General features: G+C 63.8%; 1 protein-coding gene across 1 annotated transcript in view; it reads right to left on the bottom strand.

The window, feature by feature from the left end:
• Positions 1–985: 985 nt before the first annotated feature.
• Positions 986–22,504, bottom strand: part of ERI3 (ERI1 exoribonuclease family member 3) — a 218,188-nt gene continuing 196,669 nt past the window's right edge. Inside the window, exon 8 of the mRNA XM_067567777.1 lies at positions 986–2,321. Within this exon, the coding sequence (XP_067423878.1) occupies positions 2,239–2,321 (83 nt within the window). The 3' untranslated portion in view covers positions 986–2,238. The remainder of the gene's footprint in view (positions 2,322–22,504) is intronic.

Raw genomic sequence — 22,504 nt, 5'->3', positions numbered from 1 at the left:
GTGCCCGTGCTCCTGGCAGTAGGTGCAGCCTGCCTGGCACCATGGCGGCTGGGCCGGCTCACGCCGCGAGGGCAGTGGCAGGAACCCCGCACCCCGTGGGGGGGGGGGGGGGGCCACAGGTCAGGGGAGCAGTTGTGTGCCCACTACACCGCCCCCCCCCCCATGACCCTGAGTGCCCCCCCCCATGAGCTGGCCAGCCGGGCCTCGCCCTGCTCAGCTGTTCTGTGTCCGGGGTTTGGGGGGGGGGGGGGGGGGGGGTGGCTGACAGCGCCTCCCTGGGGCCGGGTGCAGCAGGGACCCCTCTGCCCCGGGGGGTGGAGCCGAGCATGGAGCCAGCTGCAGGGACCCCACCAAACACGGGGTGCTAGCCCCTGGCCTCCCCCCAACCCTCACTGGGCTCCTCCGCTAGTGGCCATGGGGACGAGGGCCCCCGCTCCAGAGCGACACCCCCCCCCTCTGCCCCCCCCTGCAGCAAAGGCTGCTGGGAATGGCTGGACCAGCAGATGGGGGGAGCCAGGCCAGGGGCTTGGGCTGGCAGCGCCTGTGGGGCCGGCGCATCCCCCACTGCTGGCCGTGGCTGGCTGGGCACCTGGCCAGGCCCTGCCCCAGCAGAACACGGGCGTTGGCACCTCGGCTGCTGCCTGCGCCCAGGAGCTGCTGAGGCTGCGGCGGGCCCCCCTCGGCCGGCACTGACGGGCTCAGGGCCCCTGGCCAGCGCCACCCCCAGGCCGGGAACCGGCCGCGCCCAGACGCTGCCCTGGCCAGAGCCGGCGGGAGCAGGGAGCCAGGGGCTGGGGTGGGGCAGGGCTGCCCCCGGGCCCCCTCCCGGCCTGCAGCCACCGCCTCGGGAATGCTGCACTACTGCGTTGGGGGGGCAGCACTGGGGCAGCCCTGCCCTGCCCCACACACACCCCAGCCCCCCTGTGCCCCCCCCCACCTGCCCTGCCCCCCCCCCCCCACACACACACAGCGAGAGGCAGGCAGGCGCCTTTTCCCCCAAACTTTATTCAGTGGCACATGTACAGCGAGGACCAGAGACGATGCGGGTGCGGGTGCGTGCGCGGCGCTGGAGCTGACACCTCACACCATGCAGGCGGGACCGCGAAGCTCGGGGCCTGTATTTTCTTCCCGCCGACCGAGCCGGCTGCGCCGTGAGCGGGGACGGGAGCCTGGGCGCTGCAGGGACACGGTGCCCCCCCCCCCCCGAGCCCGGGCACCGGCGCTGCGGCCCCGACACGGGCAGCGCCAGGCGCGGGCTCGGCTCGGCCGGGATTTGGAGCCGGGGCCGTAGCCACAGGAAGTCCACGGCCCGGCTGCCAGGGAGCCTGGGGCTGCCCCACACCTGCCCCCAAACCCACCGGGAGAGACGGGCCCCGGGAGGGGGGGAAGGCGACAAGGGAGCCTGCGAGGCGCAGAGCCCGGCCCACAGGGACGGGGCCGTGCGGAGCCAGGGCTGGGGGGCACAGCTGCAGCGCAGGATGGAAGGGGGCAGGGCGGGGGGCACGCGCTCAGCTGTGGGGGGCAGAGGGGACGCCCCTCGCTCTGTGCCAACCCACACTGCAGCGTCCAATGCCCGCAATGGACCTGGGCCCCCAGGACTCCCGCCCCTGCCGGAGCCGGACTCGCTTTGCGGGGGGGGGTACTGGGCAGGCGGGCCGGCAGAGAATACAGGCCCGCGAGCTGGCGCGGAAGCTGGGTTGCTTTGTCACACACAGATATCGGGGCGTTAGTGTTCACGTCATGGGGCGCGAGGAGCGGACACGGGGGAGGGGCAGGGGGGGTCTCGCCGCGGCCTAGTCAGCATGGAGTGGCCACACAGCCCGGGGGGAAGGGGGGGGCACACGGCGGCGCGGGCCGGGCGCAGGGCCTGCTGGACGGTACAACACGGGGAAAAGACCGGGGGGGGCGACCCACGGCCGGGGAGAGGCTCTGCCGGCGGGTGGGGGGCACCGGGGCGCCAGGGGAACGAGGAGGCAGTGGGGGGAGGAGGCGCGACGGCTCTGCCCACGCGGCGTGGGCGCCCGGGCCGGCTCTGGGCACGCGGCGGGCGCCGTCCGGAGCAGCCCGGACGGGGAGTCACGTCGGGGCTACGCAGCGATGGTCCTGCCCGTCTATACAACCTCTGCCGGCCCGACGGCCGCCCTGAGCGTGTCCTCGGTCGCCGGCTGCGCGCTCCCGCCCGTCCGCCCGCGGCGAAGGAGCCGGCCGCACGCAGCCCTGTCCGGCCCGCCCCGCCGATCAGAAGGGTTTGGAGGTCTGCTTGAAGATGAAGCCTCTGTGGGCCAGCGTCTTCATGATGTTGGCGATGTTCTTACAGTCGTCTGCGGGGAGACAGAGCCGGGGTGAGGGCGGCTGCACCACGGCACCGGCCCCGGGTGCAAGCCAATCCCCCCCCCCGCGGGTTAGCCGCGCTGCCCTGGGGCGTCAGCCAGCGGCTGGGCTGTACGGCGCGGCAGGCTCCTGCCATGGGCGGGTGCCCCCCGGCACTGGGGCCTGCCATGTGGGGCGACGGGTAACGGCCCGGCCTGGCCGGAGAGCGCCAACGGCCCATGCTGCCGCTCGCTGAGCCCCGCCACGGGCAGGGCCACGGGGGCGCCCGAGCCGCAGGAGCGCTCGTTACGCTCCAGAGTCAACGCCTCAAGAAAGCCACCAATTAACCCCTCCCCCACCTCACATGCAGCCCTATGACACCCCCCTGCCCCCCCCCCCCCAGCCCCACAATACCCACCCCACGGCACAGCTTGGCACTCACCAGTGACCCTATGATAACGCGGGGCTGCCCGCACATGGGCATGCGCTGCCCCCTCGGCCCAGGCCCCCCTTCCCTGGTGCTTGTTCCCCCCCCCCTCCCCCCCCAGCAGCCTCTGGTGCCCGTGCGCCCCCAGCCCCACGCCTGCCCCACCTGTGGGGCCGGTACTAAACCACCATACGCCAGCATGGCTGGGCTACGGGGCTCTGGGGGCACGGCCGCCTCGCACGACACCCAGCGCACGGCAACCCACGACGACGCCAGCACGTGTACGTGGGGCTGACGTGCTCCAGGCCGCGTGGTGGCGCTGGGCTGACCTGCCAGCCCCACGGTGACGGGCAGCCAGCGGCCGGTCGGCCGCGTGTGCACAGGTGGGCGTGTGACGGTGGATCGGGGCCCGGCTGCAGCAGCACGTCAGTGCCCGGGGGGGACGTTTGCCGTACGGACGCGTCAGCCGAGCCCTGCTGCCCCGTCCCTCCCACGCCGGGAAACACCCGGCCACACTGTGCTGCGCAGAGTTTGGGGAGAAGGGAGCAGGTCTGGGGACTAGCAATGCCAGAGAGAAACGTCCCAACGAAAGTCCGAAGAGGGACTTTAGACCCAGTCGGGCCGACCGCGGGACCATGAACTAGCTCAGGGACGCGAGAGGAGAAGCAGACAGCCGGGGCGGCCAAGCCCTGCTGCGGGGGACCCAGCACACAGCGGAAGGGAAGACGCCGTCTCCGCCTCGCCCTGGGCTCTGGCCCGGCCTTGTTCGCTGCTCAGGACCCAGGGGGCCGGCGCCGTCCCTGCGGGTTTGTGCTGGGGGCTGCGGCTTGCACCCGCTCTCCAGGGAGCAGCGCTGCCCGGAGGAGTGTGAACCCGTCTACACGGGCAGTGACACGACCCCGGCCCACGCCGTGGGCAGAGAGCGAGTCCCGGGCCAGGTGAGGCAGCTTGGCTCTTCCAGCCCCCCCGAGCCAGCCCTTGGCCCAGTGCCTCCCGCGGGACCCAGGGGGTCTCCCTGGAGCTGTTCCTCCCTTGGCCCCCCCCCCCCCCGCCTTCACTGGTGTTTGCGGTGCCTGCCCCCTCACCGCCGAGTTAGTGCCCCTGTAACTCACGTCCTGTCCCTTCGCTGCCCCCCTCGCCTGGCCCGGCCGGGCTGCGGGAGGCAGGTCGCTGGAGACGGCCAAGCCCTCGGGACCGAGGAGCCAGCGGCTGGGAGACGTGGAGGGAGAGGAGGGGCTGGCAGCAGAGCCCAGCGGGGCACTGAGCTCCCAGGCACCTGGCAGACAGCCCCGGTGCCACCCGCTGCCCAGGGTCCCTGCACGCGCCCCCAGAGCGCCCTGCAACGCCCCTCACCAGCCGGCTCCACCTGAGGACTGACCACTTCCCCCAGACGCCGCGTCCCGCCCTCGCCCTCGCCCGGCAGCAGACACGGCCCCGGGGCTCGCTGCCTTGGACCCAGCCAGGCCGGGAGCCGGCCCCTTGTCGCCCGGCAGGAAGGCACCGCGCTCCTGCGGCCAGATTCCTGCACCCTTCCCCGGCCCAGGGCGTTGGGTGACCATAGGCGAGTCCCTTCCCTCACACTCGCCGTCTGTTCTGTCTCTGTGGCTGGGACCGAGCAGGGCAGGGACTGTCCGTGCTGTGCCCACCCTGGCCCTGATCGCGGCTGGGCCATCTGCATGCCGCCGTCGGACAAAGAACCAGAGGCCCCGGTCCTGGTGACGCCGGGCCCAAGATTCCAGCTCAGGTGTCGGCTCCTCGGACCCGCTTGTGGCCAGGAGTTCCACAGGCCAACGCCTGGCGGGGCAGAGAAGCCTTCCCTGGCGGGCTCCGGCTCTCGTGTGGCGGGTTGGGGGAGCAGGAAGGGCCGAAGCATTGCCCCGGAGAGCTCCGCGCCCCGGCACTGGGTCCGAAGCGGGACTGGCACCGGAGAGCCGTGGCGGCCCCGGAGCAGAGGCGGGCGGGCGGGCGAGCTCCTGCTTGTGTTATTTACCTGGGACTAAACGCAGGCACCGTTCGCTAAAATAGAAGCAGGGCTTAAATTGATTCCTGGTGTCTATATTTCATGCTGAAAATTGGCTTGTAAATCCATGTTTTGATCTATGGGGGCCGTCTCCTTAAGAAAAAGCAAGAGTAAATGTGTAATTTCTCCCTTGACAGCACACGGCAGAGAGGCGATCTTTCTTCCCGCTCCCCTCTGCTTCGGGACAGCTCCGCTCCCTCTGATTACCTCTCTCTTCCTCGCCCCACGCCTTGATGTCTCCATTTCATTACCGGGCGCCCATTTATCAAGCTGTTACCGTAAGGGTGACTTTGCCCACTTGCGTGTGGCAGCACGGCCCAGCTGCCGTGGGGAGAGGGTGCCACGCCGGCGGGCGGGGGGGGGGAGGCTTGGGCCCCCCCAGCCCCGGTGGATGGCTGTTCGGGGCGAGGGAAAGCTGCATCATTACTGATGTGTAAATGATAAAGAAGCCGCCGCATCCATCTCGTAACGGTAAGGCCGGGGAGCGCTTTATAATCAGGCGGCAGCGATAATAATGTGAAATTAGGTCTCTCTATCAAGGCGAAGAGGCCTTTTAATCACGGCTTAAAGGGTGCAAACGCTGTTTATCATAATTGAACTGTATCCGGCCTAATTGTGGCCATATTTCACTGTCTGGGAGACAGCCGCCGGGCTGCTGACGGAGCCAGCGCTGTGCGCCCGCCCGCCCGCCCGCTGCCAGGTGCCGGCCGGCAGGTGCTCAGCACTCAGACGAGGCGTGGAGCTCCTTGCTCACCCACCCCGGCCCGGCCGCCGGGCGCTGGCGCTGCCAAGCGCTGCCAGGACAGAGCTGTCCTGCCAGCGCAGCCGGAGGCGAGCGGCTGGGGGTGCCGGCGGTCTGGGGAGTGGGCTGCTAAAAGCTCTCCGGGCGCCTGCCCATCTCACCACGACCCTCCCGCCCCGGCCTCAGACAGGCCCCTGGACCCCCTCTGCTTTGAACCCTCGCCTCAGGGCCCCCCTGCACAGCGGGGACCTGACTGCGGACTGGATCTGCTGCATCTCGGCGCCAGAGGGTCGCTGTGGGGCAGGGCAAGGCCTCTGTCCCCCGCCCGGACCATCCGGGGAACGAAGGAGCCGCGGCCAGGGGCTGAGCCGCGGCCAGGGGCTCCGCGCAGCAGGGCGAGTGCGCGGGGACTTCCCGGCCAGTTGGGCCCCCCCCGGCGTGGCGCTGATCGGTTCTGGGTGATCGCTTGGCACCCCCGGGTCCCCCACCTGGGGTCAGACCCAGCCCCCCGCGGTGCCGCCTGTCCGCAGGAGGGTAAAGCACCAGGACACCGAAGCCCGGCTCCTGCCCCCCAGCCCAGCCCAGCCCTGCCGTGGGCCCCTGGGCAGCCGGTCTCCTGGCTAATCTCGCTACCGAATGGCAAAGCCGTCGCTCCATCTCTGAGCTGCCCGGAGTGCCTGGCGGGGGCGGGGGCCTGGCGCCCCCACCTAGAATTCAGGTCCTTCCCCTCCCCCCGCTGGCCCACTTCCCCTCCTTCCAGAGAGGGAGACACTCGGCCACCCTGACCCCGGGGCCAACCCTCTCTGCGCACCCACGGCGCAGGCCAAGCAGGGAGGTAGAGGGCGGCTCGATGCTACGGGGATGGGCACTGCCGAGGAACAGACAGACGGCCTGTCCATGCGGGGAATTCAGATGGCTTCTGTCCCACCCACGGCATTTATGGGGGGAGGAGGGTTTCCCATGACAAGCCCCCCCCAGCGACCACAAGCAGAGACCAGCGTTCCCACACGCTCAGCGGGCTGGGGCAGGCGCCTCTCCGCCAGCACCGGTCTCTGGGACAGACAGTGGGGCCGGGGTCTCCCTGGCAGCTCTGCCCCACAATGGGCCTCAGCAGAGCTTCCAACACCCCCAAACTGGGCCAGCCGTGCCGCCCCCCTGGAGACAGCCCGGCTCCTGCTCCGTGCCCTGCAGCTTGCCCCCGCCGAGCCCGGGGACGGGAGACCAGCAGCTGGAAATCCAGGTCCCCTAATGGGCCGAACGTCTGGGCCCGTGCGGAGGCAGTCTCGGTCCGTTCGAGTGAACGGAGCCGGTTCCAGCAGGTCTCGCGGTGACCGCCCTGCCCGGAGCCCAGCCGGCTGCAGGGATCCAGCCCCCGCCTGCGTCTCGCCCCTTCCCCCGGGTGCCGGCTCAGCCGGGAGAGGACAGGGGGCCGGGGCCTTGCCAATCGCCCGCAGCTAATGATACGGGGAGAAATAAAGCGAATGCGGGTCACAGACGGGGCCGCACCCAGGAACGCCCAGCTCCCAGCCCAGCGCTCGCAGCCCGAAGTGCGGCCTCACAGACACCCCTCGGCCAGCTTCGCGCTCCCCCACCCCAGGACCAGGCCAGGGCCCCGTTTCACACAGCAAATCCACTGTGCCCCAGGCATCCTGGCTGGCTGTCTCCTGCTCTAACCACTAGCCCCTACTCCCTTCCCGGTCACGGAGGCTGCCTGTCTCTGCTCACCAGTGTCCCAGCGACACCAAGCAGGTGGCTCAAAACGGACAGCACCCAGCACAACAGCCCCGGCCGGGAGGAAGAGATCCCTTCCCGCAGCTGGGGGGCTGCCTGGGAGCTGTGCGCCCACGCTCCACGCCCCGGGATCAGCACAGGTGTGCTAGGGATGCATCCCTGTTTGAACAGCTCGCACAAGGGCCCCTGGTGTGGGCACACCCGTGCACCGCCCCACTCCTACCGCCCCGAGGGGGGCCAAACAAGCGCAAACGGCGGGAAGGCTGTGACGGCAGGACAGGCCTGTCCTTCTCGGAGGAGCGTCCGCGAGGCCATGTTTGCCCGCCTCTCTCCACCGGCTCTGCACGGCTCCGATCAGGACTCAGACCAGAGCCCACCCTGGTTTCTGCAGGCGATAACAGCCACGAGCCAGTTCTGGGTTGTGTGCCTGGCTCCGCCACTGACTCGCTGAGTGGCCTTGGACAGGTCACGTCCGCTGTGCCATGCCTCAGTTTCCCCCCCGTGTACCCTGGGGCTAAGGATGCTCGGCCAACCCGGGGTCGTGGTGCTTCGGGAACGGACGTCTGCAGCGCACGCAGAGATCCCCAGGTACTAGGAGACACGTCCGGGAAGCGCTGTTCTCAGCCAGTCTCCCTGCCGCGTTTCACAGAGCTACGAGAAAAACGTTCAATTCCCGGCCCTGCCACAGCCTCCCTGCAGGACCCAAGGCCCGGGGATGCCTCAGTTTCCCCTCCTGCATCCTGGGGATAATGATACATCCCTGATGCTCAGGGCCGTTGTGGGGCTAAGTTAACAGAATGTTTTGGAGGGTCTGGGGCGCTAGAGAAGTGGACCTGAGCCGGGAGTGCGAGAGATACGAGAAAACCCGAAAATCGGGGGGAAACATAGACGCCGCTCTCTCTCCAAGGCTCATTGCTCAGTGGTGAGACTGTGACATCAGAGGCAGCTCAGCCAATCGTCAAAGCATTGTTAGACTTCATCTGCATGCCGCTCTCCAATTGGTTCCAGCGACGGAAGGCTCTCACGGGTTTCCCGCTATGAGGTCATGGTGAGGGTCCGGCCTTGACGACACTGGCCCCAGGGGAGGGGGCCTTTCTCGGGTACCGTGTCCCTCCCTCCGGCAGGGGCATGGCTGCGGTGGCGCGAGGGAGGCTGGGGAGCCAGCTCCGTGCCTGAGGAATGCAGTCGCCCGGCTTCGTTGTTTCCCAGGCAGCCACACAGGCAGTGTCCAGGCTGAAGGGGAAAAGTTGTGACGTGTGGCGTTCACGGGGAGGAAGAAGCAGCCGGGCGGGGAGGCAGCTTGTGACTCAAGGCGGGTTATTCCAGCAGGCTGCCAGTGCAGCACGCGGCCCCTGCGTTTTGCACCAACACACTAGTGTCAAACGCAAGCAGCTTCAGAGACCCGGGGGGGGGCGTGTGCACACTCAGCGTGCACACACACGCAGACTCAACACGTGCAGACATACTCACTCAATGCACACACACGCAGAGAGGAATTCCATGTTTCAGTTCTCTGGGACATGCACAGAATTTCTCTCTCCCATCTCCAGGCGGGATGGCTCCAAACCGGCCAGAACCCTCCATTTCCCTGGAAGATCAAACCCCTCACCCAGGGACCTGAGTCATAGACTCATGGAAGAGGAGGGTGGGAAGAGACCTCAGGAGGTATCTAGTCCAATCCCTGCTCAAAGCAGGACCAGCCTCAGCTAAACCGTCCAGGCCAGGGATTTGCCAAAGCCGGGCCTTAAAAACCTCTAAGGATGGAGATTCCACCACCTCCCTAGGTAACCCATTCCAGTGCTTCACCACCCGCCTCGGGAAAAAGTGTTTCCTAATATCCAACCTAGACCTCCCCCACTGCAACTTGAGACCGTTGCTCCTTGTTCTGTCATCTGCCACCACTGAGAACAGCCTAGCTCCATCCTCCCTGGAACTCCTTTTCAGGTAGTTAAAGGCTGCTATCAAATCCCCCCTCATTCTTCTCTGCTGCAGACTAAACAAGCCCAGTTCCCTCAGCCTCTCCTCATAAGTCCTGTGCTCCAGCCCCCTCATCATTTTTGTTGCCCTCCGCTGGACTCTCTCCAACTTCTCCACATCCTTTCTGTAGTGGAGGGCCAAAACTGGACACAGTACTCCAGATGTGACCTCACCAATGCCGAATACAGGGGAATAATCACTTCCCATGACCTGCTGGCAATGCTCCTACTAATGCAGCCCAATATGCTATTAGCCTTCTTGACAACCAGGGCACACTGCTGACTCATATCCAGCTTCTTGTCCACTGTTACCCCGAGGTCCTTTTCTGCAGAGCTGCTGCCTAGCCCGTCGGTCCCCAGTCTGTAGCTGTGCATGGGATTCTTCTGTCCTAAGTGCAGGACTCTGCACTTGTCCTTGTTGAACCTCATCAGATTTCTTTTGGCCCAATCCTCCAGTTTGTTTAGGTCACTCTGTATCCTATCCCTACCTTCCAGGGTATCTACCACTCCCCCCAGCTTAGTGTCATCTGCAAACTTGCTGAGGGTGCAATCTACCCCATCCTCCAGATCATTAATGAAGATGTTGAACAAAACCGGCCCCAGGACCGACCCCTGGGGCACTCCACTTGTGACCGGCTGCCAGCTAGACATGGAGCCGTTGATCACTGCCCGTTGAGCCCGATGATCTAGCCAGTTCTCTATGCATTTTATAGTCCATTCATCCAACCCATACTTCTGTAACTTGCTGATAAGAATACTGTGAGAGACCGGATCAAGAGCTTTGCTAAAGTCAAGGTATATCACGTCCACCGCTTTCCCCACATCCACAGAGCCAGTCAGCTCTTCACAGAAGGCAATCAGGTTGGTCAGGCATGACTCGCCCTTGGTGAATCCGTGCTGACTGATCCCGATCACCTTCCTCTCCCCCTCGCTGCCCTTCAGGCACAGCCGGAATCACCGACGGGTGATCAGCTCTTCGCTGCCAGCCAACACGCTGACCACACCTGCACAGCTCAGCTGCGGCTGCTCTCAGGCCTGGCCTGTAGCATCCCGTTATTCCAGTCCTAGACTCCCCTGTCCCGCCCAGCTCTGCCGGTGCCCCTCACTCCCAACCTGCAGCCCCGGCCCTGGGTTCCCCACACAGCTCTGCTAATCCATCTCAACCCCCTGCTGCCCCAGCCTTCCCTGACCAGAAGCAGGCAGCTGCCACGTTTAGCTCTGTATAAAGCCGGGGGAGTCAGAGAGGCACAAACGCGCTTTCCCCTGGGGCGGGTCAGACGCGGATGCTGGGCCAGCCCCTCGCCCCTGGCCGCTAGCCCACTCACGCCCTCCTTCTGGAGCCCATGTGGCCAGAGGCGGAGCTGGAGCCCTGGCTCAGAAATGCACGCTTGGCTTGAAGCCGGGCCTGTGAGGAGTCACCTCTGACTGGCGCAAGTGGCAATCCCACAGGGGCAGGGCAGGGCGGCGCTGCACTGGAATAATTAGAGCAGGGCTGTCTACACGGGAGAGTCGCACCAGTTTAAAGCCAGGGGACACTGACAGCTCACATCCACACAGGCACCGAAGCGAAGGGCCGCGGGACCGCCACGCTCCCAGCTAACCATCTGCGCCTTCCATGCGCTGCAATCCGTCCGGCTTTAACGCCCGCCGCTGGCTCCTGTCTGACAGGTCGGTGGGGCCGCAAGTATCAGGCGGGCATCACCTCTGTGCTGGGTGAAACCAGCCTGTGGAACTCACTGCAAAGTCGCCCCGTCCAGACACGCGGGCTAACGAATCCCCCTCCCTCCGGCTCTCAGATAGAAACCCGGCACTGGCGGGGGTCAGGAAGAGATTCAACTGCACTGTACCGCTGCTCCGGGCTTAACCAGTTAGGCTAATTTCTGCCTCTGAAACAAAGCGCTTTGTCCGGCCCCATGACCGACACAGGGTCCTGATACTGGGGGATACTGGTGTTCCCCAGGAAAGCAGGGACGCCACGATGAACGTGCAAGAGAGCATTTCAACCCAAGGGCTCCCAAGTGTTTCATGACCTTGGAGTGAAATGTAATAAACGAGACAGCTGTCACCTCACCCACCACTGAAATGCTGCCACCTCTGCGGCGGGAGCCAGCAATGGACAAGCACTGCGGAGCAGTCGGGTGGGGACTGGAAAACGCTGTATCCACGTGCCCCAGCGGGAGGAATGCCCGCAGGCGGGACTGGCTTAGCCCGCGTGGAATCTGACGCCCCCAACTCCTGGGCAAAGCGCCACCCAGGCGGGCTGGGACTTGGCGCTAGGTCCCGCCCAAGAGGCCTCCAGAAGCACCGCTCCCTGTCTCGCGGGCACCGGCTCACCTGCCCCGGTCCCAGCAGCGCCCCGCTCTGCCCCGGGCACGGACTGGGCCCAGCCGGCTTAGCCTGCAGCAAGCTAGAGACCAGGCTGGGATCGAGGGCTCCTGTCTTCGAGGCGGGCAAGGCCCCTGATGAATGCCCAGAGGGGGAGGTCGGGGGCAGGGAGTGCCGGTTACTGGTCCTTCCGCGCGGCAGCTTAACCACAGAGTGACCGGCTCCCGGCGCGGCAGCCCGTACGCTCCAGCACTGCCCGCAAGAGCGCAACCTCTGGCTGGGTGCCCATCGCCATGGGGTCTGGGCAGCCCCACACGAGGGTCAGGCGGCAGGCAGGCCGTGCCCAGGCCAGGGGCCAACACAGCCACCCACGTTCCCTGCTCGAGGACCGAGTCCCGCCCTGGCACAGACACAAACCTCAGAGCTCTGGCACTGGGACAACGTGCGGCCAAAGCCCAGTCCCGGTTGCACAGCCACTGAGCTGCAGCCGGAGAAGGCTCCCGCCATGAGGAGCACGGCGACAGCTCTGGGGTATCCCGTGGCCTTCCTCAGTCCCTGAGCCCACGCGGCTTCCTCCTCTAACCCCATGCGTGCTCCCAGTGCTTTGCCGGCCCTCTAACCCAGACGGGCCCCGAGGACTGGCTCATTTCTATCAGCCCCGCGTCACAGAGGCAGCCCGTGACTCACCCGGGGCGCCCCAGGACCTGTGGCCAGGCTGGGAATTGAGTCCCGCTCTCTTAGCCCCCGTCCTGTGCTCACGTCTCCAGCTGACACCCGGAGGCTGCACTTCACCGCTTCCGAAGGGTCACGTACCCCTTCGCTAAGGAAGGCAGCAGGCAGCCCTGCCCGGCAGACCCGGCTCCAGCGACAGCATCGTTTCCGTCGCAGAGGACGCCAGCACTCCGGCGCATTGTGCAGCCGGACGAGACGGTCACTGATCCGCTCTCTGCACCCCTGCCCTGTCCTCTTAGGATGGTGCCAAAAGTGTCACCAGGAGCCACAACTTCTTTCAGCGCCCGGTGCCCAGAGCGGCCCGTGGCCTTCCCAGGCCTTTCTGCGGGCTCGCTGGGGCTCGGGCAGGCCCCGTGCGATGCAGGTGTCAGACGCGTCCCTCCTGAGCGGACCCCCCCCGAGAACACAAGGCTGTGATCACGCCGGAGTGCGAAGCTTGTCAGACTGAGCTTGGCTGGTTCCAATCAGCGCCAAGGTAAACACGCTTATTACAATTATCCGTGTAAAAAAAACCAACAGCAGCAGAACAACTTTCTAATATGCAATTACAGCCGCCTATTGATTTTACAATGTAATCCGCTCCAATTGATTTAATAACACAATTATAGGCTGGCTCTCGGGATATTAGATCGGGAGATTTTCATAAACTCCAAAGAAAAAAACTAAGCGGCTTTTAAAACAACACAGCCAGATGGCTGGCCGGGGAATTATTAGCGAGACGGAATCCGCCAGACCTGGCCGGCGTTACCCTGCCAAAGGAATTTCCAGGACAAGAATGGCAGCAGGCAGCCCACGGGCGCACCGGCGGGGTCGCCTCTTTGTTTTTTCAGGGCTTACCTGTTCCTCAGGTGACCACAGGTGCTGTGGCTGCATCCGGCTCCACGTCAGAGGCGCTGAGGGCCGTGGAAAGCCAGGTGCACGCCCCTCACCGAAGGTGGAGTGCCTGGGAGAGCTGGGGTGGGGACAGCTCCTTGCAGACAGCTGTGAACAGTTGCGATCCTTCCCGAGGCATGGGAACCATCCCACCTGAAGGGGCAGGAGGCTGTGATGCCCCCTGCCGGCGTGCAGCAGACAGGAGAGCCCTTCTCCTGGGGCGGGAAGCTGCTTGGGCAGAGCGCCATGGTGCAGACAATCCCCCAGCAGCAGGATCCGGACTCCCCCAAGCCTGAATGCAGGAAGTCCTGCATCACTCAGGCTCTGCACTCATGCCCATCGCTGTAGGACCTGGCGTCGTCCGCGTCTAATGGGTCAGCGATAGCCAAACGCGTCATGGAGTCTCTGGCTCTTTGCCCTTCCCTCGGAAATCTCTGCCTGGGGGAGGTTTTTGTGGGGTGTTTTTTTGGGGGTGGCATTGTGGATTCATTTGATAGTTTCTTGTCTTGTTATTTTGGGGGTGGGGAGGGGTTAGCAGCTGGGGTCGCTGGTTGTCGTTGGGCGTTTGCAGTACTTCCTAGAATGGATTCACTGGCTCTCCTCTGGCAGCCTCCTGCGCTGTCACCCTCCCGAGGGGCATCCGGGGCACAAACTGCTGCTTCGCAGGCCGGGTGGCAAGGGGGGCCAGCGACAGCCTGGCGACAGGACTTCAGCCTGGTGCTCCCAGAGCAGGGCTTGCTGGGTCACGCGTCACCGTGTCTGAGCAATGTGGGAGCCTGCCGAGGGCTGCAACAAGGGGCACGGTAGCCTCCATCCAGACGCAGGTTTCCTGGATCCCCAGGGCAGCATCCCCCACGCCCCTGGGAACGGGTGCCAACGATCAGTCCCCGCCACTGGTAAAACTGGACTCCTTCTTCCCAGGCTGAATTTGTCTAGCTTCAAATTCCAGCCGCTGGATCGTCTCCGGCCTTCCTCTGCCGGAGGGAGGGTGCTGGATGTTTGTTCCCCGGGTCGGTACTTCTGGTCTGGGACCAAGTCACCCCTTCCCCTTCTCTTCGCTGAGACAAAGCGCCTGAGCTGTGAGCCCGTCACGACACGGCAGGGCTTCGACTCCTTCATCCTCCTCCTGGCTCCCCTCTGACCCGCTCCAGCGGAGCAGCCTCCGTCCTGAACCGCGGCCACCACGTCACTGCGCCATCGCTGACCGTTCTGGGACGACTCTGCAAAACCCGCGCGTGCCCGTGCCCCAGCGAAACACCAGCCCTGCCGCTGCCCCCGGCGTGCTGGGTGGGGAGCTGGGCTTCGCTCTGCCACCCTCTGCCCGGCTCTGTCTGTGCAGGCAGAAGGCACTTGGCTGCGCAACCAGGTATCCCGACCCCCTACGCCGCACACCTACGCACGCACACCTGGGGCCACACACACACACGGACTCACACCCGCACGTTCTCTCTCGCAATGTAGTCCTGACTTTATGGGCCCATTTTTCTTGTCAAGCTGACAGGTCTGCTAAGTGGATTTCTCCCTGATACACGGACGGATTATCACATTACTCCAATGTCCTACACAAACATATTACTTTATATTCAATAGCCCTAATGAATACAAACTGCCTTCTCTTTTGGGGGGAGGGGGCAATCTATAGATTTTTAATGAGGCCCCTATTAACTCCCTCCTCCTTAAAACAGACGTCGGTGCAGCCTGGGCCTAGAAAATCAATGGTGTTATTGTAGGAATATTGTATATTGATATTGTAATAATAAAATGCAATTGATTTAGGGCCGGTGTGTGCTGTGTGAACGGGGTCAGCGCGGGGTGACTCGGACAGGCGCCTGCAGATGGAGTGGCCGCTTCGCTTGGCCTCTCGCACTCCGGTTTTGTCACGTCTCAGAAAACCAGCCCCGTCCCACCCCGGGGGGGGGAAGTGAATTTCGATTCGGAGGCCACTGCAGGGAACAAACTTGGCGATACCTCGGCTGGACCGGGGTCCCTCTAGCCCGGTATCCTGTCTCTGACAATGGCCAACCCCAGGGGCCAGGGAGGATGGGGTAAGAACCCGGCACCAGGCAGATGTGGGAGAATCTGCCCCCACATTAGGTCTCATGCTGGTCTCTAATAACTAGAGATCGGCGTAAACCCTGGAGCACGAGGTTATTATCCTTCCCAGCATGGCCACTGTAACTCCTCCGTCTATCCTTGCTATCCATGGCCAGTCCCTCTTCGAACCTCATGTGGCGGAGAGTTCCACAGGCACGTTACAAGCGGCGAGGAAATATTTCCTTTGATCAGGTTTGCCTTTGCCCCCTGGCAGTGGCCAGTCCCGTGTGCAGACAGTGGGAACAGGGGCTGCCGACAGTGCCCCCTTCAGCTAGTCTGTGCGCCCCCCAGCCAGAGCGTCTGAGGCTCCTGGGCTCACATTCTGTCACCCCACACTTCACCCCCGAGGCCCTGGCCTCGCAGCGCAGTGCACGCAGGGCCGGATGCTGATTTCCAGCAGCTCGGAGGAAATCGGGAGTAACCCCATTGCTGTCAAACCTGCATGATGGAGCTCAGAATCCGACCCAGGGAGTTTGCTTTTTTAAAGCCAAACCCAGATGTGCCCGGGTGTGGGGGGATCTCCCATGAGGGGCCGCTGCACCGACCCTGCAGACTCGGCGTGTTCACCCGGGACTGAACCCTGCCGGCCACAGCCTCTGCCCACTCGCAGGGGGGATTCCTCCCTCGGGACCTGTGACTGCAGCCGCGCTGGGGCCTGGGAGGGAGGCGCACAGGAGTCTGAGCCAGCGACTCTGCATCCCAGCGGCGCATGCAGAGTCCTCAGGGGAAATCTGTGGGGCTGAGCAAGGGGGCAGCGTGTGCACCTGTGAGAGAAATCCGGCGTCTCCCATGACCAATAGCTCAGATTCAAAGCGCACCTCTGCTCCCCCCACAGCCTGCCCAGCAGCTGGGGTCCCTTCACCCACCGCTGCAACGCAGCCCCCCCGGGCGGCCGGCGGCCACTGTTTCGCAATGCGCAGCAACACCACCCAGCAGAAACAATTCTGCATTCAGCTGGAACCGCAGGGGGAGTTCAGAGAGGCAGAACAGAATTACCTGCCTGGAATTCATCAGAGACCGGGTCAGCGCTCCCACGCTTAGGAAAAGTGCCAAGATATTTAATGACCACAAGTCGTCAAGACCCCAGGGTAAGGGCTCACCCCAGAGACAGCCGCACAGCGCCCCCCAGGGCCGGAGCAGGGCTCTGGCGCTGACCTGAGTCACTAGCTTCACACCCTCAATTGTCTCGGTGCTCCGTGGGGGGCGCCCACCCCAACACAGCTAGAGCCGGACACCTGCTGGGACGCTGCTCCAGGGACCCCGCACCACCACATCCCTGGGCCCCTCGGTGCCCGGGGCTGTAGCCGGCCTGCCACGCTGAGGCTGCGGCGCGCTGGAGGGAGAGCGTGGCCGCGCCGTGCAGCAGAGGGCTACGCCGTGGCAGCTGCCACGACACCCCAAGCCCCGGGGCAGGGAGCTGGCGCTGAAACCACCAGGGGGGCCAGCGGCTGCCCCGGCGAGAAGAAGCGATGGAGGCTGGTTTGGAGCGAGCGCGGCAGCCCGTGCTCCAGCTGGGAAGACGGATCACCCCGCGCCCTGCGCTGAACAGGTCCATATTTAAACTGTCCCCATGCTTTATGGTCTGTACAGGAACCGACGTGCAGGTGGCCGAGGGCCATTTGTCAGTGTTATCGTGGCAGATACTGTTAATGAATAATATCACCGTGCCCCAGGCCGCAGCAACCGGGCTGCCCGGCCCCAGCCTCCCTTCATCTCCCCTCACCCTGCTGCTGTCGCCCCGAGGCCAGCGGTAAGTGGCTTTCGAGCAGGTGCCTGGAGATCACCTTGAGCCTGCCTGGGGGGGCCGGGCTGGTGCCTGGCCCCCTCCTCCGGCGCTGCCGACGGCGTGCAGACAATTGCACACCATCGCTTCTGTTCTGTCCTTTTAAAAATCATCATCATCGTCCCGCCTGCGCCCCCTGCCGTCTGCTGACAGTGGGTGCTGGGACGGCGTCCGTCCTGCCTTGGCTCCGCTCTAGGGGATGAGCCGTGGAGCCGCGGCCCAGCCGCCGTGGGAGGAGACGCTCCCGGCACCCGCGGGGTGAGCTGCCTGCAGCAGGGAAGACGTGCACGGAGCTGCGTGTTCTTTCTGAAAGCGACGTTCTGGGTCGGGGTTCCACTCCTGAGCTGCCTCGTTTCCTGGCCTGTGAGAAACGACGGCTCCTAACCGCGCGTACCTGTTGTTCTTTGGGATGTGCTGCTCATGTCCGTCCCACGGCAGGCGTCTGCTCGCCCCGAGCACCGCCGGCAGGAAGTCTTTCCCCAGTGGTATCCGTCCGGTCAGCTCTGGGGCCCCCCGGAGTCGCGCTCTCCCAGTGCCGGTGTAAAGGACCCCGCGGTTCCTTCTTGCCGGCTAACTCCGACCGGGGCTGTGTGTGGGAGTAGACGCCAGAGGAGCGAGACATCTCGAAGAGCCGTTATGGAAGGTCAGGCACCGTTTTCCCTCCTTCGAGCGCCTGCTCGCCTCCGTTCCAAGGCGCGGGTGGAGGGTCCAACGGTCAGTGACTAGCACGGCGCTGCCAAATCCAGCATCGCCTCCGGCTGCCGAGTGATGGCGCAGGGAGACGCGAACGCGTGGACTGCAGGCCACGATGTCGCTCTCCAGCTGTCCTGGACAGGGAGCTGTGCCGTGACCGCAGCCGGCAACGCTTGGGCCCTATAGGGTCTGGGAAAGAAGCCAGGAAGGAATATGTCCTGGTTCCTATGGAATTGTGAAACGGCCTTCGGGAGAAAGGCGGGTGAGACGCAGCCAGGCCTGGTCCTTGAAGAACGCCGGGTCTGGAGGTGCTGAAGTAGGGGCTCTGATCTCGGGGACCCTCCTGGTTGACGTAATGACTACCAAGAAGGCCACCTTCCAGGGTGAGCAGAGCAGCAACGTGGTCTTGCCAATCCCAGCTTGAGATCCCAGGGCGGGACTGGCTGTCGTACCTGGGGGTACAGCCGGGCGAGCCCCTGAGAAAACGACTGCAGACATGGTTTGCAAGGACGGGCCAGCCCTTCGCCCATGGGTGCATCACTGAGGTTGCGGCCGGGTGGACTCTAATCAATGGCACAGCTAGCTCTGTTGTGTCAGGTGCAGCACGCAGCCCAGAATGACCACGTGGGTGAGACGCCTTCTTGTGTTGCCTGGATCCAGACCCTTTCCCACTTGGCCTGGGGTCCGGCGCGCTGGTGGACGGCTTTCTGCTTCCTAACGGAACTGCTTGAACCCGTCCCGAGCATGCTAGCGCTGAAGGGTTCGGCTATGGAGCTTCCAGGCTGTGAGATGAAGGGACCCGAGGTTCGGATGACGCAGGCGACCAGGCTCCTGGGATCTCAGGTAGTCGGACTGGCGTCTCCACAGACAGGTCAAGAGCGCGGTGAACCAGTGCTGTCGTGGCTAGGCTGGGGCTATCAGGATGACGCGCCCTCCATTCCATCTGCCCCTCAGCAAGACCTTGTGTACAAGAGGGAGGGATGGCAAGATGCAGAACAGATGTCCCGTCCCAGGCAAGAGGGAGGCGTCTGTCAGAGACCCTGGGCTGTGGCCCAGGAAAGAGCAGAACTGGAGACGCTTCCTGTTGTGCTTCGTGGCAAACAGATCGACGGGGGGAGTTCCCCACTTTGTAGGACCGCTCGTGGCGGTCGGAGAAGACGCTGCTGGGGTGAGCTGCTGGTTCGTTCTGAGAACCCGGCAGACCGGCGGTCTGAGGTGAATCAAGTGGACTATGCAAAAGTCCCGTAAGCGAAGTGCCCTGAGCTCTCTGAGGTCGATGTGTAACAAGAGCTCTTCCGGAGAGCTGAGTTCTCAGGGACGCCAAGGGAGCTCGCCGCCCCGTCTGCGACGAGGGACACTGGAGGTTGGGGCCTTGAGAAGGGGGCGCCTGCACACACGGCTAGCGGGGCTAGCCACCACTCGGGAGACGCAATCATGGCGGGGGACTGGTAATGACTGAGCCTTGGCGAGTATGTCGACCCCAGCCACGCAGGGGGCTGAGCCGAAGCCTGGCATGCTGAACCATGGCGTACGTGAGGCCACATGGGCCAGAAGCTGCGAGCAATGCCTCGCTGGGGGGACAGGGTGACTCCTGAGGTTTTCTATTCGCCTGGCTATGGCTTGGAAGGTCCAGGAGAGAAGCTCTGGCCCGCACGGAGTCCAGCATTGCTCTGATGAATTCTACCCTCTGGACTGGGGAGAAAGTGGTTTTCTTCATATTTATGAGCAGACCTAAGTCTTGGCAGGTTGATTGTATTAGCCACACGTCGGTCTCTGGACCAAGCCCTGAGCTCCAGGAGGCTGCGATGACTGCCATGCCCTTTGTGAACACCCGAGGGGCTGCCGACAGAGCAAACAGAGCACTGTAAATGGTTAGTGCACGTGGTTCACGACGAATCTGAGGAACTTCGGTGTCCCTGCGATGTGGACATAAGCGTCCTTCACGTCGAGGGCGGCGTACCAGTGCCCGGGATCCATGGAGGGCATGCTGGAGGCCGAGGAGACCACGTGGGACTTCAGCTTCTTCATGAATTTGTTGAGGTTTTGCAGGTCCAGAATCAGCCTGAGACCGCTGCTGGCCTTTGGGATCAGGAAATAGCGGGAGAGAACCCCTGGCAGCTCAGATCTGGTGGAACCTCCTCCACTGCTCCCACCATTGCCTTCTACGATGAGCTGACTGGCTCTGTGGATGTGGGGAAAGCAGTGGACGTGATATACCTTGACTTTAGCAAAGCTCTTCATACGGTGTCCCACAGTATTCTTATCAGCAAGTTACAGAAGTATGGGTTGGCTGAATGGACTATAAAATGGATAGAGAACTGGCTAGAGCAGAGGGCTCAACGAGTAGTGATCAATGGCTCCATGTCTAGCTGGCAGCCGGTCACAAGCTGAGTGCCCCAGGGGTCGGTCCCGGGGCCGGTTTTGTTCAACATCTTCATCAAGGATGGGGTAGATTGCACCCTCAGCAAGTTTGCGGATGACACTAAGCTGGAGGGAGTGGTAGATACCCTGGAAGGTGGGGATAGGATACAGAAAAGGACCTGGGGGTTACAGTGGATAAGAAGCTGGATATGAGTCAGCAGTGTGCCCTGGTTGTCAAGAAGGCTAATGGCATATTGGGCTGCATTAGTAGGAGCATTGCCAGGAGATCGGTGGAAGTGATTATTCCCCTCTATTCGGCATTGTTGAGGCCGCATTTGGAGTATTGTGTCCAGTTTTGGGCCCCCCACTACAAAAAGGATGTGGACAAGTTGGAGAGAGTCCAGCGGAGGGCAACAAAAATGATGAGGGGGCTGGAGCACAAGACTTATGAGGAGAGGCTGAGGGAACTAGGCTTGTTTAGTCTGCAGAAGAGAAGAATGAGGGGGGATTTGATAGCAGCCTTTAACTACCTGAAAGGGGTTTCCAAGGAGGATGGGGCTAGGCTGTTCTCAGTGGTGGCAGATGACAGAACAAGGAACAACGGTCTCAAGTTGCAGTGGGGGAGGTCTAGGTTGGACATTAGGAAAAAGTTTTTCCCTAGGCGGGTGGTGAAGCACTGGAATGGGTTGCCTAGGGAGGTGGTGGAATCTCCATCTTTAGAGGTTTTTAAGGCCTGGCTTGACAAAGCCCTGGCTGGGATGGTTTAGTTGAGGTTGGCCCTGCTTTGAGCAGGGGTTGGACGTGATGACCTCCTGAGGTCCCTTCCAACTCTAATATCTGTGATTCTATGAAAACTGGGAATTTGGATCCACAAACTGTCCTGGCAGGTGCCCCCGAGCATCCCATCAGAAGCTGCTCTGACCGCGCTGAATGTCTGGGGGGTGCCGGCGCGGACGCAGGTGAAGACTGTGGTGAAGGCTGCTCCTGCTATAGTGCTGGTGAGCAGGCGGCAGGAAGAAGCGAGCTGTCGGCTGGTGGCTTCCTTACGGGGCCGCTGTATGACGCCTAAGGATGTACGTGTGGCCCTTGCGTCCTTCGAACTGTGCAGTCTGGAGTCCGTCGGCTGAGCAAAGAGCGATGTTCCTGTGACAGGGAGGTTCGCTGGGCCTTGTGCGGTGAGCCCGAGGATCGAAGCCACAAGCAGAAGCCATGGATGGGGCTGCCGAGTCCGCCGCAGCCCGGGCTGCCTAGGGCCGCCTCTGCTATGGCCGTGCCTCCCTCTCCGAGAGCCGCAAACTCCCGGCTGGCCCCTGTGGCAGCAGCTCCTCACATTTTCGCAGAGTCCCAGGAGCGGAAATCGTAGCTGCTCTTTTTAGCATCCTTGGCTGGTCCCTGCCTGTCCCGCGCGTTGGCAGCCGACACCGCCAGAGAGCCGGTGGTGGGACCCACAAAGGGCAGTTCCCAGCCAACGCCACCAGCCCACGGCTGGGACGGTCACGGGCTCTTCTGAAAATCCTCTCCAGACCTCGGTAGGAACCGTGAAGGAATAGTCCTGGCCGACCTCTCCCAAACGAATGGGCCTAATAACCCTTGCTCTGGTGGCGGGGGGGGAGGGGGGGGCAGGCGCCCTGGACAGCCGGCAGGTATATTGCGTGGAGCTGACAGTGAGCGCCCAGAATATTAAGAATAACCGCCCTCATTAGCTGCAATTACATTACGGCTCCACACCTCATTTCTTCACGCAGAAAAGGAAATGAGTTTTCTATTGACTTCATCGGGCTGCCACCCCCCGCCGAAACCCGGCCCTGCCCAAGGGGGCGCGCGGGATGCAAGGACACACAGCGCTCCGAAACCTGTGGCTGTTCCCCCCACACCTCCCCCCCCGAGTGGGGGTGCGGAGATGAGGTGCCCTTCCCCCTCCACGCCGCTGCAGACGGAGGGGACGGTGCGCAGAGGGCAGGCGGCCTCCGTGGGGGGGTGAAATCGACCCCTTGCCCCACGGGCTGGCGCGGGAGGCTCAGGCACCAGGTAACTCTCCCACTAGCCCTTGGTGCAGGGGGGTCGTTTCACCTTGGATATTAAGGCACCAGCTCTCCCCTCCCTTTGGAGACCCAGCCGTACCTGCCGACGCCCTCGGAGAGCCTCCCGCCCCCCACTCCGCAGGGGCAGGGGACAGAGCCGGGGGCAGGCAGGCAGGTGGCAGGGCCTGGGGGCGAGTAGGGGACGTGCTCGGCAGACACTCCATCCGAGCTGTCGGGGCGAGCCGGGCCTCGGTTCTGACAGCGGGTTTCCCGGCACGCAGAGGGCCGGCGCGGGCAGGCGGCTGGGTGACGGGACCCAGCGCCAGGCGGAGACGCAGGCAAAGCCCCACCGGCCGCTTCCTCCCAAATCCGGGTTTTCATCACAGCGTGGGCTCAGCGGCACCGAGGCAACTGGG

This window comes from Emydura macquarii, unplaced genomic scaffold (assembly GCF_026122565.2).
Source record: "Emydura macquarii macquarii isolate MOO-44397 ecotype Brisbane River unplaced genomic scaffold, CSIRO-AGI_Emac_v2 contig_2805, whole genome shotgun sequence".
Lineage (NCBI taxonomy): Eukaryota > Metazoa > Chordata > Testudines > Chelidae > Emydura > Emydura macquarii.
Note: the sequence above shows the minus strand (reverse complement) of the source record. Positions and strands in the feature narration are given on the sequence as shown.